The sequence below is a fragment of the Motacilla alba genome, chromosome 15, assembly GCF_015832195.1.
Source record: "Motacilla alba alba isolate MOTALB_02 chromosome 15, Motacilla_alba_V1.0_pri, whole genome shotgun sequence".
NCBI classification, from domain to species: domain Eukaryota; kingdom Metazoa; phylum Chordata; class Aves; order Passeriformes; family Motacillidae; genus Motacilla; species Motacilla alba.
The window spans coordinates 8,320,678-8,337,593 of NC_052030.1; the positions used below are offsets into that span (position 1 = coordinate 8,320,678).

Below are 16,916 nucleotides of genomic sequence, written 5' to 3' on the forward strand. Positions count from 1 at the left end.
TATACCCTTCAAAAATACTACCTGTGCCACACATAACGTGAAAAATACACACATTCCAAAAAAATGAGCTTTTCTAAAGATCATGTTTCTAGTGCTATATCTGACGAGAGCAAATCCTACCTGTTGGGAAACTGAAACCATCTGCTGAATGTTGGCAACAGTAGCCTGTTGCTGGACCACTTGTGGGAGTTTTGCAACCTGTAGTGATATGAAATAAAGAAAGACTGGATCAAAATAAAAAGCTGCTGATAGCAGCAAAACACAAGGCCTGTTAATGGTAAGCTGCAGCTTGGCATTTTCAGTGAGGATGAATGTTTATGAAACATTTTAGATCAGTGAAAAGAACTTAGCTATGGGAGGAAGATAAATATTTTCATTTTTAACTACAACAGAGTCATTTCATCCCGACTACCTAGAAAACTCAAGGAAGCACACGAGTTCTAACAGGTTCTATTATCTGGGATATACTTTTGAAAGAGTAAGGCTTCCAATTCCTAACACCCTTCTTTTCCCTTTGTTAGGCTGATCCAGTTATGCAGAAAATAAAGTATGTGAGCTGTCACCTACTCTTGGCTACCAGAGATTAGGCTCTGAGCAGCACCAGAAACAGGAAAAACTGGTGGAATTTTCCTTAGTAAAGACAGTATGGAATCCCTTGCCTAATAAAAAGGAGTGACTCAATGATTTTATTTCAAAGAGGAAAGGCAAACTTGCAGCTCACAGTTGCTCTGACTCGCTGTAAGGCCACACATGCAGCACCAGTGAATTTTATTAAAAAGTCAATTTAAATGAACGTGTGACTAGAATTAAAATGAGTGGGTGCTGAATTCTACCTCACCTGTTGTCCTTACAATTCTCCAGTCCCAGTACAGTTTAAAGGTGTAAACCTGTGTTACCTGTACCTGAATCTGGGCCTGCACTTGCTGGGTTCCACCTGGTTTCTGGGTTTGGGAAATTGGAGTTGTTAAGAACTGTGTTTTAATGGCAGGCTGTGTAGCATAAGTTACTTTTTGCTGCTGGGAAGTCTGCTGCTGGGTCTGGACCGTGACTTGTTGAGCATTTATCTGCACAAGATTAAAAAAGGCATCAATGACTACAAAAGTTAAGTGTATTTTAAAGAGCAGCTATGTGGGGAAAAAGAGATTAATTACATTTCATTATTTTTATAAAAGGCAATAAAAATGAGCACTAGATGAAAGCCTTCATGCATTTACACAAGTATTCAGAATTAAAGTATTTAATGAAAACTTTCTCTCTTACACACAACACTCACACAACAATACACTTACTAAAAACTACCAATCAACCACTTTACAGAAAAAAAAATTAAGCACCTGAGAACCTGTTCTCTCTAGATATACAAAAGATTCACCCCTAGAAATCCTGACTGATTCTCTAGGGGCATCCTGGTCATCCAGAACCACTGCACAGGTTAATGGCAGAGCAGACAATGGTACCTTTTGCTGCACAGTAGCTTGTCCCTGTGCAACCTGGGGCTGGATGGCTTTCTGCTGCTGTGCTGCTTGGTGGTGCTTGAGTTTCAGCAGCTGCTGGACATGCAGTGGCTGTGCAACTACTGTCTGGCCTCCTGAAAATTACAGAAATAATTAGAACTGCAAGAGTCTTCAGCTTACTGTTTTGTCCTAGTAATCACAGCTTGCACACACAAATTCTGCTTTTACAGACTTATACATCTGCACAGCTTTGAGCACTAACAACCTACTGATTTTAATGGGAATAAGACACAGTTTTGACAGTGGAGAAAATTTCTTCTCCAAGGGCATAAGTAAGCTAATTTTTTGTTCCAACAACAATTTTCCTACAAGAAAAAAAATTGTCTATACTATAGGAAACAGCCATGAAATACAATTCTTCCTATATCCAACTTGCATTCACATACCTGCTGCTTTCTGTGGCTGCCCAATGGCAACACTAATGCCTGCCACAGTCACAGGGAGTGTGGTGACTCCTGCAGATGACACAACAGCAGCTGGAACAGACACCACTGGAGGCTTTGCCAGAGCAACCTGGGCTGCTTGTGGAGTCTGGGCCTGGATCTGTCCTTGTGCTTGGAGCTGGGAAGCAGGAACACGAGTCTAAGCAGTAAGGAATGAAGATTATTGTACCAGCACAGAAAGATTTGCTGCATATAACAGGTGATTATAAAGTGACAGCTGTAAATGTTTCTAAATGTAATGGCTCCTATATAGTGACACAATTCACAGATGGTATCAATGGGTAAATACCATGTAAAGCCATTTATGTTACAGTTTTCCTTCTGAACTGCGAGAGCAATGCAAAGGGCACTTGTGAGTGTGAATGATCAGTGCCCAGCTCACTGAAACCAGACAAGAGTGAGATGTTTGAGACAGTTTTTGCCAAGTCAAAGCCAACTCACCAGGCGTGCCACTTGCAGGTTGGTGACCGTAGTGCCCGTGAGGACAGCGCCAGGACGAGGGGCTGTCACAGCAGTCAGCTGCTGGGTTTGCTGCTGCTGCTGCACTTGCACTTGTGCTGTTTGCTGCTGTGCCCCTTGCTGTGTCTGCTGTGCTGCCTGCTGCTGGGGGAGCTGCAGCTTCTGCTTCTGCAACTTGATCAGCTGCTCCTGCAAAAATCAAACACCTCCATCATTTCTAACGGTTTACGTTACAGGAGAAAAATGGAGATGCATCCAAAGCTTAAAAGGAAAAACATTTGTACCAGACTAGAGCTAAGATCAAGTATCTAAAATGTAACTCTTTTACACAATGGCTTCCAGTGAGCAACAGTAAGTGCTTTCCATCCTGCCCTACTCTACTATTGAAAGTGCTGTCAGACTCACTGCCTGCATGAAATTTTAGAAGGATGAAATTTAAGAGGGAAATACATCTCACTGTAGCCCAAGAAAACAGAACAACACACACTGCTAAGGAAGCTTACAGTAATGACAGCAATGTGCTACGTTACCTCATGAGTGGTTCCTCACCTGTGACAATTTCCCTACAGTTTTGATTTGAGCTGGAGACTGAGCTTGTGCCTGTGCCTGGATCTGTGGGACCTGCACCTGAGCAGCCTGCTGCTGCTGTTGCCTCAGAAGCTGGAAGTGAGCAGGGGTGATGGTTTTGCCTGACAGCTGGACTGTTGGAGTAGCTGTGAATAAAGAAAAAACAGAATGTTATGACAAATACTTTTCAACATTCGGTTTCACTCATGAATTTCACCTGAGAAGTCGAGCTGTTAAATGCTTATTTTTATGCTCCAGCACACTTTGTGGATTTACTACATGTAAGAACACATTATCATGAGCATGATGTAAAAGCAGAGTAGATCATAAAATACAAGGGCCTTTCTTCACAATGGTTTTTAGTCAAGACAGTCAATTCTAATATTTTACTGCTAGATTGTTAATAATATTGTTAAATTGCAATGCCTAGGGGCCAAGCTCTCTATTGCCATACTTTATCCAGAAATACTGGTGATAAATGTCATCTGAGCACCAAGAATAAAGCAAGTTAAAAATCATAGCCCTGTTTAATTGCATCCCAGACTTCCAATATTGTGGTGCCGTGGTGGTGGATCTACAGGAATTCTGGGGCCCTTTGTGCACTACTGGAAAAAGTCCCTGAACACAGAACTGTTGCCACATTTCACAGAGAAAAGCAAGGCACAATTCTTTCCAAGAATATTTCTGGGTTTCACATTCTCTGAACCTCAGAGAATGATCAAAACAATTCTTACCTCATTTGCTGCACCTGTGTTTGTGCCAAAGTAGAACGCAATATGGAGACTGTTTACCCAAAGTGATGGTGTTTTGTTTCCTTGGCCTATCAGGGCCAAGAGTGTGTGTGTGTGTCAGGATTGTTGGCTGACAGTCACGAGATTCTGTGCAGGGGAGTGCAGTTGAGTGCTGGGCAGATTCATTTTAGATGCAATGTAATACAATGTAATATAGTATAATAAATTAATTAATTAGCCTTCTGATAAGATGGAGTCAGATGCATCATTCTCTCCCCCTCGTCAGGGGCAAAAACATCCACTATACAGGACCATTACCTGGTGTGACCTGGGTCACCAAAGACCTTGTCTGGGTCTGCACGGGCGTGAGGTTGGTGGTGACCACGGCGGAAGCTGTCACCGATGTGACGGCGCGCACGCCCTGCGTGGAGGCGATGGTCACCAGCTCGGTGGACGCTGCCGGCGCCGCGGCCGCTCGGGGCTGGCTGTGAACCACCTGGGCAGTGGCGGTGCCTCCCGAGGTCTGCAAGGAACACAGCCATTACTGCTCCCTTCCCACACCTCACATCTCCCTTCTGGAAATGGAATTGGCCTTCTAGGAAATTTTAAAAACAAGCATGAAAAATGCAAAAGAAAAAAAGCTGCAAATCTGTCTAACACATCTGTTTGGATGAATCTTAAAATCAGCATGTGGTTAAATCTTTTTCCAACAGGCTGATCACCAAACCCTTCACTCCATTATAGACATTTGATTTTAGTACCTTTCATTATTTTGCTTTATCTTCCATAGTCTTAAACCATTAACATAAAGATCATAATTAATAAAGCACAAAACAGTTACAGGCTGAAAATGTTAATGACATAATACATTGCTTTTAGCAGCACTTCCCTATAAACTATTTTTAACAATATTAAGCATTTTTTTCTGATAAACAATTCCAGTGTGTCTGGTAAGAGAGAGAGGTTTGATAAAGAATCCCAAGATGCACATGACATTTGCAAGAAGTAGAATTTCTGACAACATGGAAAGCTAAAGATATGCTGTTAAAACATGCAACCCAGTGTGTCCAGGGACACGGCTAGTGACAGGATCTACTCACAGTCAGCGTCCCAGGTATAACAGGTGAGGCCAGACGCTTATTGATGGGCTGGAAGGTGGCAGCAGGGACCCCAGCAACAGTGTTCACAATCACATTTCCACTCACTGTAGCTGAAAGCAAGCCAGGATTAAATGTGAGATTCTGGAAGTGAAAATCCCAATGTCCCATCACCTCCCATGCCCAGTTACAAAGTCCCCTTACCAGTCTGGATGCTCGTCCCCGTCACTGCTGTTTTGATGGTGCCTGCCTAATTAGAAGACAATTAAGACAGTTCAGAAAAACAATAAAAGAAAACTGAGCATTGCTTAACACAGTGCTCTATTCCAGAAGTGACAAAATAACAAAAATGCAATGGAACACACAGAGATTTCTGCAGCTGTTCATTGACTTTACAGATCACAGCAACTCATGCCCACAGGTATCAGGATTCTGTCTCACTAATGAGCAACTGCAGACCAGCCAGGGGTGTGGTAAAGCCTGGTCACTGGACATCCCTGTTAGCAGAGGAAGGGAGCAATACCTTGCACAACCACTCATACAGGAACATCACTGAGCACTTCATACACAGCAGTGCTTGTGGGTCAGAACACATCCTCTGGGTCTTTCTGCAAAAGCTGTGGTTCTCCTGCTCTGCAGCAAGCAAAATAAATCCACCACTGCCTGCACACATTACTATGCAAACTGGATTGGCTCTAAATACAAAGGCCACAGACCCGTCATCAGACTCATTCAGACTCTAGATTTGGGGAAGACATGAAAACTTTGCACAAATTCACAGTAAAAGCACCATGGTATTTCCTGTAGGATGCATCATTTCACTTGCCCTGCAAAGGTTAATGAATCTTTGGCTTTTAAGCTCTTTAACTGAATCCTTATAACAGCTACATTCTCTTTTACTCTCTGTATTCTGCAAGTTCTCTTTACAAATACTTCTCGTTGACCATGTACATCTGTTCACTAAGACCTCACTAAATGAAAGTCTAAAGTGAAAAAGGAAAAACCATCTTTGCATGGTGTTCTTCCAGCTCAGAATGCCAAGATCTGTGGCTACAATGGTACAAATAGTCTTAATAAATCAAGGAATCAGAAGACATTCAGCATAACCAGGGAAAGCAAACAAGAAAAAATATCTTTGATCTCACTATACTGACCTAAAATTCTCTTTCCAGAGAAAACATGACACAAATACAGCACACACAGAAGAACTGAAGTTACTACATCAGAGGCACCGAGCTCTCCCTTTCTTACCAATACTGCTGTGTTGGCCACAGTAGTGACTGCAGTCTGCACCACAGCCTGTGGCTGCTGAACTACCTGTGCTTGTGCCTGTGCCTGTGGCTGGGCCTGGGCCTGCTGCACGGGGGGCTGCTGGGGGGGCTGCTGGCCCGCCTGGGGCTGCTGGGGCTGGGGGCCCGTCTGCTGCTGGGCCCTCTGCTGCTCCGCCAGCGCCTGCAAGGCAAGGGGCACCTTCAGTCTTCAAGCATGGAACAAGCAAGATGTGGTTTTTATAAAACAAAACAACAAGATAAAACCTCTTTATTTCTATCCACACAACCCCTTTAATTCTAACCGGAGACAGCCCACAAAGCTGCCCTCACTTTTCAAGTCCAAGTTACACAACCTGACTCATTTCAAACTGCAAGATGTACTCATGGTTTTATGGCTTAGAGCATAGCACAACAAACAACTTATCATCCAAAAGCAAGGACAAGTAGTCCTTTCTGAATAATATAAGAAAGGAGGCTACAGAATGGTCAAGAATTAAACAACATTTTTCAATGTTTTAGAATCTTTTGCAAAAATATGCTCCTCATTGTTTAAGGGGTCTGAGAGTGACAAGAAGTTCAAGGAAAGGTCCTACTTTGGGCCTTGGTTATCTAAATCCCTGTACATGAACAACGTGCAGCTGCTCATAACATCCATTGTACTGCCAAGCTTCTCCCAGGAGGCAGCTTTGCTCATACCTCATCTGTTGCCTGATTTTTTAATTAGTGCAGTCATCTGTGCAGCAGAGATGGGACCATACCTTTTTCTCCTTGGCAATGCGTTCTGCTCGGAGGGACGCCACTTGAATCGGAGGGAGGGGCTTATCATAGTTGATTCCACTAGAAATAATAATGAGACAAAACACACAATATTTAGAAAGAACTGAAACCTAAAAAAAAAAAGAAAATAAAAAAAAGCACTTTTATGCAATTTATCACTCCTTCAAGACAGGGAGTGCTCACCTTTCAGCAAGCACCGATGCATGCTTTGGATTCTTCTGGAAAGGATTCATGCCAAGTCTGAAATTGAGAAAAACTCTATTACTTGAGACAGAAAAACCTTAAAAAAATATTTCATTTCACACATTTAACTTCACATTTAGTGAAGTCCATGATATTCCAGCCAGTACTGGAGCCTGCATACAGACAGACATTTAAGAAAGACTCAGAGTAACTACTAAATAAATAACAAAAAACTGCAGGAAAATACATAGGAAGGAATGGACTACTAAACAGCACAGACAGCAAATTGTCTACAATTCAGGCAAATGGATAAAGTAGATTAAAAAAACCCCAACTGAATGCAGTTCTGCTCTTAATGACAAAGAGCAAATTCCTGCAGTGAGACCCAAACACATGAAGTATGGAGGTGTTTCCACTAACACACAACACAGAGAGAGAGAGAGATCAAGAACAGAGAAACAGAGTGCAGAATAACTCTGGGCTTTGAGAGCCATTCAAAACACAGTTTCCAGGAGATCTGTGGTGACAGGAGATCAATGATCCCAGGTAAACTTACAGAGGTTTGATAGGTGGACTTCGTTTCCCTGCAATCATTTTCATCATCTCAAAATGATTAGTATAAAGCTGTGTGTGGGTTGCACCCTCATCTTGAGCATAGATCTGATTGGTACGAAGTGGGCGACTGTTTTTAGTCTAAAAAAAGAAAACAAAGCAACTTTCAATTGCAAACTCACCCAGCAGGGCATTTTGTCTATGTTTAAACACAAGGCGCGCTCGTAGATTATTTAAAAACACTCTCCAACATATCTATCACAGACTGGTTCCTGCCTCGTGTCACTGATAACTTACTGTCACACAAAACTCTATGGGAAATATATAAAGAAAGAGCAAAATAAGGAGCAGTTCTCACGGTCACACTGGCATCAGCACTTGGGGACATACAAAATGGCAAACTCTAATTTGAGAAAGAATCTTTGCTTTAGTTTAGATTTTGCAAGTTTAATTCATTACCCAAACCAAGAGCCCATTAGTTTATAGTTATGCATAGCGCACACGTAAGATAATAAAACAAAACCATCACTGCACTGCTCTCCCAACAAAGCTAGGTTAACATCCACACACCATGCCAGTCTAACATTTGGCTTCTCCTAAGCAGAAACTGCCAGGGACAAACCTCCTTAGCAGCCAGAGAATGGGACTACAGCCAGAAGTTCTGGATTCTCCACCCAACTCTGTGACTAAATTGCTGTGTGGTTTGGAAGAAGGTGTTCACAGTCACGGAATTTGGTTTTGTTTCTGTAGTGTCCTATCATCCTTATTTACTAAAATGTGTTTCAGGCATCAAATTCACTATGTATTTGTAATCCACTTAGACTCTAGCATGAAGTTCATTCTTACAGATCTTAAATACCATCAGGATAAGATACATGGTGGAAAAATGCCAACTACAGTTTAAGTGAAATCACAAACTTCTTGCATGATCTAAAATTTATCTATCAAATCCAAAAGCTGAAGTCTGGTGTCAATCCACTGTATCAACAAAGAAAGGAAAAATAAATTTGGAATTTTAATTGATGTTTCAGAACTCAAGTAACACTCAACATGGATCTCATATGAATTATCTGCCCACCTCCATTGCTGCTAAATACCACAGTGTCTAGATTTGATTTTGAAAGAATACCAATGCACACCTTATAAATACTTTTTGTCTTCTTTTTAGGATTAGCTTCGTACATTAGCTGTAAAATAAGAAGGAAAGTTAGATGATCTTTTGTGGAAGATTTTGTTCAGGTGCTTTTTCTTTTCAAAGAAATCACATAAAATAAGTGGAAATCCTGATGAGAATAATTTAAAAAGATCTTTTAAAAGTTATTTATTTACACTGTTGAAACGTTTAACAAAAAACAAGTGTTTATGGAGTTAAGGAAAAAAAGCTCTACAACTTAAGGTAAAAAAAAAGACGCATCACTCCAGGTGAGCTCACCTTTCCTTCCTCCCTTGGGATTATGACATTCTCGTATCGGTTGCGGCACTGCTTGGGCGAGCGATAGACTCTGCTGCAGGAGTTAACAACATCACTGACCAGGTCCCAGTTGGGAGTGTGTGCTGGCGACACAACAGCAAGGTTTAAAGGAAGCTCCAGCAGCTGCTTCACTGCCTGCAACACAGAAAGGTACAAATGCATCAGGAGACATCGTTGCCATCTTCCAAACCTTCCCTTACCTGCGTGCGCCCACACACCGTTACCGCAGTGGGACAGCTCAGGGCCAAGGCTCTGTGTTCAGCTACAGCCACAGAGAATAAACAGGCAAACTCACCCAACAGGGCAGTGCTTTAATGCTGACTGATGTGCAGGGAAACGGTGGGAGATTGGTATGAGAGGGACAGAGAGCTGCTATTCAAATGCTGCTCTCCCCTCAAAGGTGGGAAGAACCTTAGCTGCATTATCCAGTGTCCAGCCAGCACAACTACTCTGAATAACAGTAAGTGGTTTCTAAAACAACAATAGGGCTTAATCATACATTTTGTACTTTAGCCTTTAATTTCTCCTTAGAGGAGCACAAATGACAGGCAAGCTGTTCCAAGTTATGACAGCAAATTGCCATTAAGAAATAGAAACAACCTTGAAGAGATAAAGTGCAGGAATAAAAACACAACAAAAACAGAAGCTGCAGGTATCATCTGACCTGCAGAAGTGCCCAGTCTTCGCTGATCAACCACTCTGGATTATCCTGTCCAACCTCAGTAGCTGGTTTGACAAGAGTTGGCAAAGGCTTTGCGAACTGTGTCTGTTGTTTCAACAAGATGTTCTTCTTTTGCTCTTTGCCCTCGCGGCGCATTTTCAACATTCCTGGAGTTGCTCGATCAAAGAGTGAACGAGGTGGGATAACTGTCTCCCCATGACGTTGCTTCTTCTTTCTACCTGCTGCTAAGACAAAACATAAAGCATTATTGGTAGATACTGTCATTCTTTGATTCCTCTGCCTACAGAATGCAAAATGCTCATACTTGTACAGAGTATTCCCTACTGCCTCTGAAAAGCACAGCCAGGAACTAAACAGAGCCTGTTATAAAGTAAGACCAGCCCTGTCCAAGCTGACAAAGTAGAATGTCTGCTTTCTAAAACTATCCTTTCAAGAAGACTTTAATGTCTAAAGAGAAAACATGCCATAAGAACTGAGCCTTCCAGTGATTCCACTGCTTCAAGGCCATGGTGATACAAGAATTTTCATCCCTTCAAAACACACAAACTTGATCTTTACAGGACCAGTCCAACACAGATGCTTGTTTCAATGCATTCTGAATATATAGGAGGTATGAAAACCCCTCTGATTTTTTGAAATTTCAGCAATAAATCTCAGAACAGTTTTGAGCACACACTCACCAGAGAGATCTGTTTTGTGTCGTTTACGCTCCTTCCTGACGTACACTGGAGGCAATTTTGACTCTGGAATAGGGGTGGTATCATACATCAGGCACATAACAGAATCTATGTAGATATCATTGTCATCCTGAGGTGGAGTAGGAGGAGTCCAGAGCTGCACAGAATAAAGTCTGTAATTACTGCAATGTTAACTCTCCACTGATCTTAATGTTTCATAAAATAAAAAGCCTGTTTAGGCTGCCTGGTGTTACTTTTACTTACTGGCATAATTTCAGTTTGTCCATCTGGACCTTCATAGACATATTCCTACACAAATAAGAGAATTATCAAATTATCTTAAGCAAAAAGAATTATCTTAAGCAAAAAGAGAACATAATTCAAATGATCCAACTGCAACCTGAAGGGTAAAGGTATTCTCAGACTAACTGTTAAGAAATAACTACTTAGAAAAAACAAGACTAAACAGCAATTACTTTGTTGTACGCATCCTCCCGAGTGTAGGTGAGAAGTTCCTCTTCATCTTCCCAAAGCATTTTTTGCTCTCTTTCCTTTAACTCCTTCATATGCTGGATTTCCCAGGCTTTCTTTGCAGTTTTCAGTTCCATCTAGATTAAAGTCAGACTGCTTAGAAACTTTATCCTGTAACAGGCACTGGATTAGAAATAATCAATTTGCAATTTTATGCATAAATGCCTTAAACTTTGACATTTTCAGGCACAGGAATCTTATAGCAATTTCTTAACACATACTTTCACAAGCATTTAGAAGATATTTTTTTGGTCTTTGTGGAGGGTTTTAAAACCCATCAATATAAAGCAATCAAAGAATTTCAGTTAAACAATGAAGACAACCAGAACACAGGCTCACTAAAATTAATGAAATTTTTTCCCCTGCTATCAATGGAGTACAACAAATATTTGCTGAGCCGGGCTGAAAGCAATTCCCATTTTATAAAAAAGAAATTAAGAACTGACACCTGCTTAAACCAGAGAATCCCAAAATAATGAGCTCTCTGGAAGGCATTATGCTGTTCATAAGGTATAGCAAGAGAAGATCACAGACGTGCCTACAATATATTCCACATCACTGAAGAAACTTCCATTTCATATTGAAAATATAATAAATGTTGTTCTGTGACAGAATAACATGGCAAAGAAAGATTTGTTTTACCTCACTCAGCCGTGGCTCATTGTCATCAACTGAACCGTGGAAGAGCTCCAGATAATTCAAAGCATACTTCTCAATTGGAGTCAGCTGAGGGAAGTATCAAAGGGGAAAAATGTTACTTTGAGGGTAATAAAAGAAACATTACATGAAGTATCAAAGCTCTCCTTCAAACTCATCTTAACATTTTAAATCAGCGGGAGATCTCCCGGCCATTTAATGGGAGAAACAACAAAGTTGCTTTAAGGTCAGACTGCAAAGAAATTGAAACATTTGAACTAAACATTACTTTTTAGACAGCAATTCAAGGGAAGACACGGTACCTGATCCACAACAGCAACTAACTCCTGCAGCTGTGAGGGCTCTTCTTTGTATTTTGTCTCACAGAGCTCTGAGATTAAAGGTTCAATGCTTGACTCAGATCCTGTTTCTTGGATGTGATCATTTGACTCCTCATCCTCTCGTTCAATGCTGTTGAGGGCCTTTCAGAGAGATATATTTTAAAAATAATTAAGACTTCAAAAATATGGAAAGAAACTCGAAAGGAGTTCACTAAATTTCTGAAGTCTCTGCTTCAGCAAGAGGAACAGTCCCAGAAATTATAAAACTCAGCTTTGGGCTTTTGGCAGTTTTGTCACAAGGCAAACGACAAAAGAGCATAAAACTACAAGAAAAAGAGACTGACAGAATTTACTTGAATAAAATGGGATTACTCAGCTGTTTAATACTAATGTTGCACAGCTGTATTTTTAATGTGTGTGTTAATCATTACCTCAATGAATGGTCTTGCAACTTTAGGTGAAATATTTTCTGCTGGAGACGGCTCTTGAGAAAGTACTACAAATTCTTCTGCTTTCACTCTAAATCCAGAATCCTCCATAGGAGAATGAACCTCAAACAATTCCTGAATTGTTTGCTTGGTAAATAGAAAGAAAAAAGAGAAATACATTCAGTTTTTGGGAGCATCAGGAGTGCCAGACAGGACAGCCTGGCTTCACCAGTGCAGTCACTGTCTCATCTATCTTCAGAGCAGCAATTCAAAGCCTATCTCTCTAAATATCCACATTTATTAAACTTATTTCACATTTTCAAAGCTGTTGAGACCTTCACCCTTAAAAGCTCTGTAAAATTTTGCAGCAGGGTGAAGAAACCACAGTATATTAAGTCATGGGTGATGTCTGTGCATCACTATGCAAATAACGGAACAAAACAGATGGACAATATTTGAAAGAACGTGGCCCCAACACTGAGAGTTCAAGCAATCATGCAATCCAAGATGCCTCCTTATTAATTCTAGCCCAGACAGATTTCCACTAAACTGCTATTAAACACTCCAACACAGATGCTTGAATTTATTAAACACTGCAACATGGGTGTTTCAATGCATTCCAAATATTAACTTACCTGTGTTAAAAAGGCCATTGAATAGTCATTTCCCTGAGCAGCCACTTCTCTGATCAAGTCTTTTGTGCCATTTTTCAAAAGTTTCTCTTCTACAGAATTACCACTGACAAGCCTAAAAAAAAGGAAAAAACCATAGAAATCTGATAAGCCATTTCCAAACCAGCTTTCAGAAATAAAAAGACAAACTGTCCTTAGAGAATACCACTAAATGTTTAAAATGTGGTAGTATGTGGGAGTTTTTTTAGTTATGGTGCAGGCCCAGAAAAAAACACACTACCACCTTTACTTCACAGCTGTCTTCTAATTTATGTAATTAAAAAAAAAAAACAAACTGAAAACAACAATGAAAAGGATCCCTTAAAAAATTCCATGTAGACTAACAGACAATACCCATGCAGGTATGATTCATTTACTACACTGGGTGTTAAACCCCCCCCCACACTTTTTCATAGGATACTCTGGCATCTTTTTTATTGAAGGGCAGTGGTTTTCAGCACTGTTTCCACTTTATTCCAGATCATCCAGGGCAGCACTATCTGAACTAACCTCACAATAAAACATGTCAAAGAGCAGATGTTGACTGTCACCATCACCTGTATATATGGATATCTTTACATCTCCCAATTCTGTCACACCATTCCTGAGCTTTTGCATCCATCACTGGGTTCAGATCATTGTCATAGAACACAACAGTGTCTGCCTCCACAAGATTGACTCCTGTGGAACGGCTGTGAGAGGAGAGGATGGCACAGAAAATGCGCTTGTCTCTGTTGAAAATTTTCATCAGCTCCTACATAAACAGAATAAAAGCAAGGACTAAATAAAATGCACACCAAAATAAAATACCAAACCAAATTCACTATAAAAAAAGGGATAAAAACACGTCAAGTGTTTTAAACTGAATACAAAACAAGGCAAATTTCCTTTCTCTGCTGTAGTGTATACAAGCCTGGGCAGCACTTATTGCTGTACCAGTGGGCAGGTGGCAGGGGCACACGTACCTGCCGTTGCTCCTGGTTGGCATATTCATCAATCCTCACAAAAGTGAGGAAATGGAAATTCAGGAACAACTCCAGTATGTCCAGCATCAGAATCATCTGTGACAAAATCAGCACACGGCGCCCTTCAGATTTCAACTTCTGAAGCAAGACAGCAAGAGCTTCTAATTTTCCTATAATTCAAACAGAAAAAACAATAATGGTTTTATATAGAAGTTCCATTCACGTGATAGAGGAAATTACTGAAATCTTGTCAGCAAATGTCCCTTACCTGAGTCATACTGCACCAGCCGGAGGTCAGGGAACTGCAGCAAGTGAGGAGTTGTCAGCTGCTGCAACTGATGCAAGTGTGGAGCTGCCTTCTGCCTCAGGCTGTGCTTAAGGAGTTTCAGTCTGTGACTGTATGAAGGGGGAGGATTTGCTACATAGAAACATGGGGGAGCAGCAACTGCAGCTGGCAACACAAAGAGAGCCCTGTGAAAAGCATAAAAACAAGGCAATATTGATTTTAAAAGCTACACACAAAATGATCATCAATAATCATAGGCACAGCAGTCAAAGTCAGGCTTGGCTAAACCAGCTTCTGCCTGCATCTCTGGGTCTTAACTCTTGTTAGTTGGGTCCAAGTGGTACCTATTCAAGTAAATCCAAAAGCATAAGAATGTAAGTCTAAGTAGGTTAGCCGAACTTGGGCTTCAAATTAGGAAAGAGGCACTGAAAACACTTATTTATAAAGATCCAAGTGACTTATTTTTACTTCCATGCTGCACATCATCTACTGCTAAATAAACCAGTCTAAACCAAATAAGCTCATCAACAGAAACAAAGCTTTAAGCCTTGTTGAGAAGTGTTTTAGAAATAACTAGAGGTGTAGAGGCTTGTAGGGCAGAGGCACACATTACCTGTTAACAAGATCCTTCAGAGATTCCTGTTGCTGAACCAAACCCAGGATCATTTCCCTCAAGGGGTTACTCGGGCCTCCGCAGGCACTTGTGGAAAGGCAGCAGTTGACAAAGCCAGCCCACCTCCAGCTGTTGCCCTCACTGGAAGGCAGCTGGGAGGCCTTTGTGTCCCCAGCCAGGGAGCAAACACTCAGCACGTCCCGGCCGTACACCGGCGCGCGCGAGCAGCGGCGCTCGTTGCCGGAGAAGATCCTGTCCAGGCGCTCCTTCAAGAGCCGGTTCTTCTCCTCAAACGTCTCCTTTGCAAAGAGAAGGTGAATGAAAACCACATTTGCTGCTCATCACAGTAATAATAAATGAGGGATTTGAGGTTCTTTAGAATGAAACTATCAGGATCAGAGTATAGATCCTAGAGTAGAATTACTACTTAGAGCAATTATTAAAGGTATGCATTTCATACCAAATCTGAAGACTATAGCTGAATTCAGTTCATATTAAAGAGTCAATTTTCCTTAGTTTGGCATCTTCTTGCTTTTTAAAGGTACATTTTCATAGCTTTTGGATATATTCTCTATGTTTCCCTACACTTTGTAAGTTGTTTGAGTTATCTTACCGATAAAAATTTACCCTGTTGCCATCATGTTCAAAACACAAAATACCCACAGGATTTCTTTATTTATGCATTACTATATAATTAAGATATATTACAGTTACAAGAACCTGTCTATCACAGCACAAGAAAGCTATCAGCTGCCTTTATACACCAGATTATTTTATCTACGGATTACAAATGCGTCAGATCTGTCAACCTGAAACATGGACAGAAGTTGGGATGTTTACCTACTCTATAATCATCAAAGTCCCTGATTAATTCCAGCTTTGCAAATTATAGCTTTCAACTATTACACAGACTTACTATTGATTCTGAAAAGTGGTGTTTCCACAAGAAAATAAAAATTGAGTACCTGTGGCTGTCCATGCAAAGGTGCTGGTTTTAACACTGCTCCCATGTCACCAGATGGCAAGTTAGTAACTGCAGCTCTACCTGGAATACAAACTGAGGATAAACCTTGTGTTTATACACTTATTCATCTGAAAATTGGTCTCTTTATTATTTTCAATAAGTAGACACTTCATAGCTGTAATACATCATTGCTGCAGACAAATTTTTGGTCTAAATGTCCATTGAGTATTGCAAATTTGTACTTTGTTATACATCAGCTCTCTGACAGATATTCACATTAACTGTTCTCACAAAACTCCAAGATAGATCAATGGAATTTTACTTTGCTTTGTACTAAGCAAAGTGCTGTGCTCCATTTGTACATTATTCAAAATGTCATGTATAGTGCAATACACATTGACATTTGGAAAATGTTAATATGAACACAGTAGAAAACAGAAAATGTTCTAATTCAGAAAAAGATTGTTTTAACTTATCTTGAGCAAATCATCGAAGAGTTTTCAGAAAACACATCAACTGAGTGTATCTACAAATTGGTGAAATCATATGATGGAATTTCAGTAGCATTCTTGTAAATTCAACTGTTAGCAGATGTTTACCCAGACAGTTAACTACACCGTAAGAGCATCATACCATTTTGAAGGAATGGTTTTTTATATCCCAAGAAAATTACAGCAGATGGCTATTTTCAGGGAATTAACTTCTAGTGTTATATCTATCTTCATTTAATAATCTGCTGTTTTGTTGTAAATGCATAATTTCTCCATTATTTTTGATCAATATCTTGGTTGTGTTTTTAAGCAAGGAACTGATCACATTTACAGTAAGGCACCAAATACCTAAGCAACATTTGCAGAGGGAACTAGAAAACTGTAGCTTGATAAGCTAGAAAAGTGAAAGAAATTAGATAAAAGCAAAATCAATGTGGAAAAACGGAGACAATCACTGGACATTCTCTGCCAGTATAAAAACTGATCACCCTTGATTTTTCCTTGCAAAAATTTTAAAAGTATTTCAAATTCACTTCTTCCCAAAAAAAAAAATTGACCAAAGGCAA

General features: G+C 40.4%; 1 protein-coding gene across 20 annotated transcripts in view; it reads right to left on the reverse strand.

Annotated features, from left to right (window-relative positions):
* Nucleotides 1–16,916, reverse strand: part of EP400 (E1A binding protein p400) — a 57,278-nt gene that overhangs the window by 4,161 nt on the left and 36,201 nt on the right. For 8 of the 20 annotated variants that reach the window (XM_038152125.1, XM_038152137.1, XM_038152139.1 and 5 more), the window contains 28 exons: nt 15,861–15,952; nt 14,896–15,194; nt 14,265–14,467; nt 13,997–14,166; nt 13,589–13,785; nt 12,996–13,107; nt 12,364–12,507; nt 11,915–12,073; nt 11,598–11,681; nt 10,901–11,032; nt 10,689–10,733; nt 10,428–10,581; nt 9,730–9,971; nt 9,027–9,200; nt 8,734–8,781; nt 7,599–7,735; nt 7,043–7,099; nt 6,841–6,919; nt 6,063–6,263; nt 5,016–5,061; nt 4,815–4,924; nt 4,033–4,237; nt 2,966–3,129; nt 2,399–2,605; nt 1,901–2,096; nt 1,458–1,588; nt 897–1,064; nt 121–198 (listed from right to left, as the gene is read on the reverse strand). In XM_038152125.1, coding sequence (XP_038008053.1) covers nt 121–198; nt 897–1,064; nt 1,458–1,588; nt 1,901–2,096; nt 2,399–2,605; nt 2,966–3,129; nt 4,033–4,237; nt 4,815–4,924; nt 5,016–5,061; nt 6,063–6,263; nt 6,841–6,919; nt 7,043–7,099; nt 7,599–7,735; nt 8,734–8,781; nt 9,027–9,200; nt 9,730–9,971; nt 10,428–10,581; nt 10,689–10,733; nt 10,901–11,032; nt 11,598–11,681; nt 11,915–12,073; nt 12,364–12,507; nt 12,996–13,107; nt 13,589–13,785; nt 13,997–14,166; nt 14,265–14,467; nt 14,896–15,194; nt 15,861–15,952 — 4,034 coding nt within the window. The remainder of the gene's footprint in view (nt 1–120; nt 199–896; nt 1,065–1,457; nt 1,589–1,900; nt 2,097–2,398; nt 2,606–2,965; nt 3,130–4,032; nt 4,238–4,814; nt 4,925–5,015; nt 5,062–6,062; nt 6,264–6,840; nt 6,920–7,042; nt 7,100–7,598; nt 7,736–8,733; nt 8,782–9,026; nt 9,201–9,729; nt 9,972–10,427; nt 10,582–10,688; nt 10,734–10,900; nt 11,033–11,597; nt 11,682–11,914; nt 12,074–12,363; nt 12,508–12,995; nt 13,108–13,588; nt 13,786–13,996; nt 14,167–14,264; nt 14,468–14,895; nt 15,195–15,860; nt 15,953–16,916) is intronic. The other 12 variants (XM_038152129.1, XM_038152138.1, XM_038152140.1 and 9 more) reach the window with 10 other exon arrangements.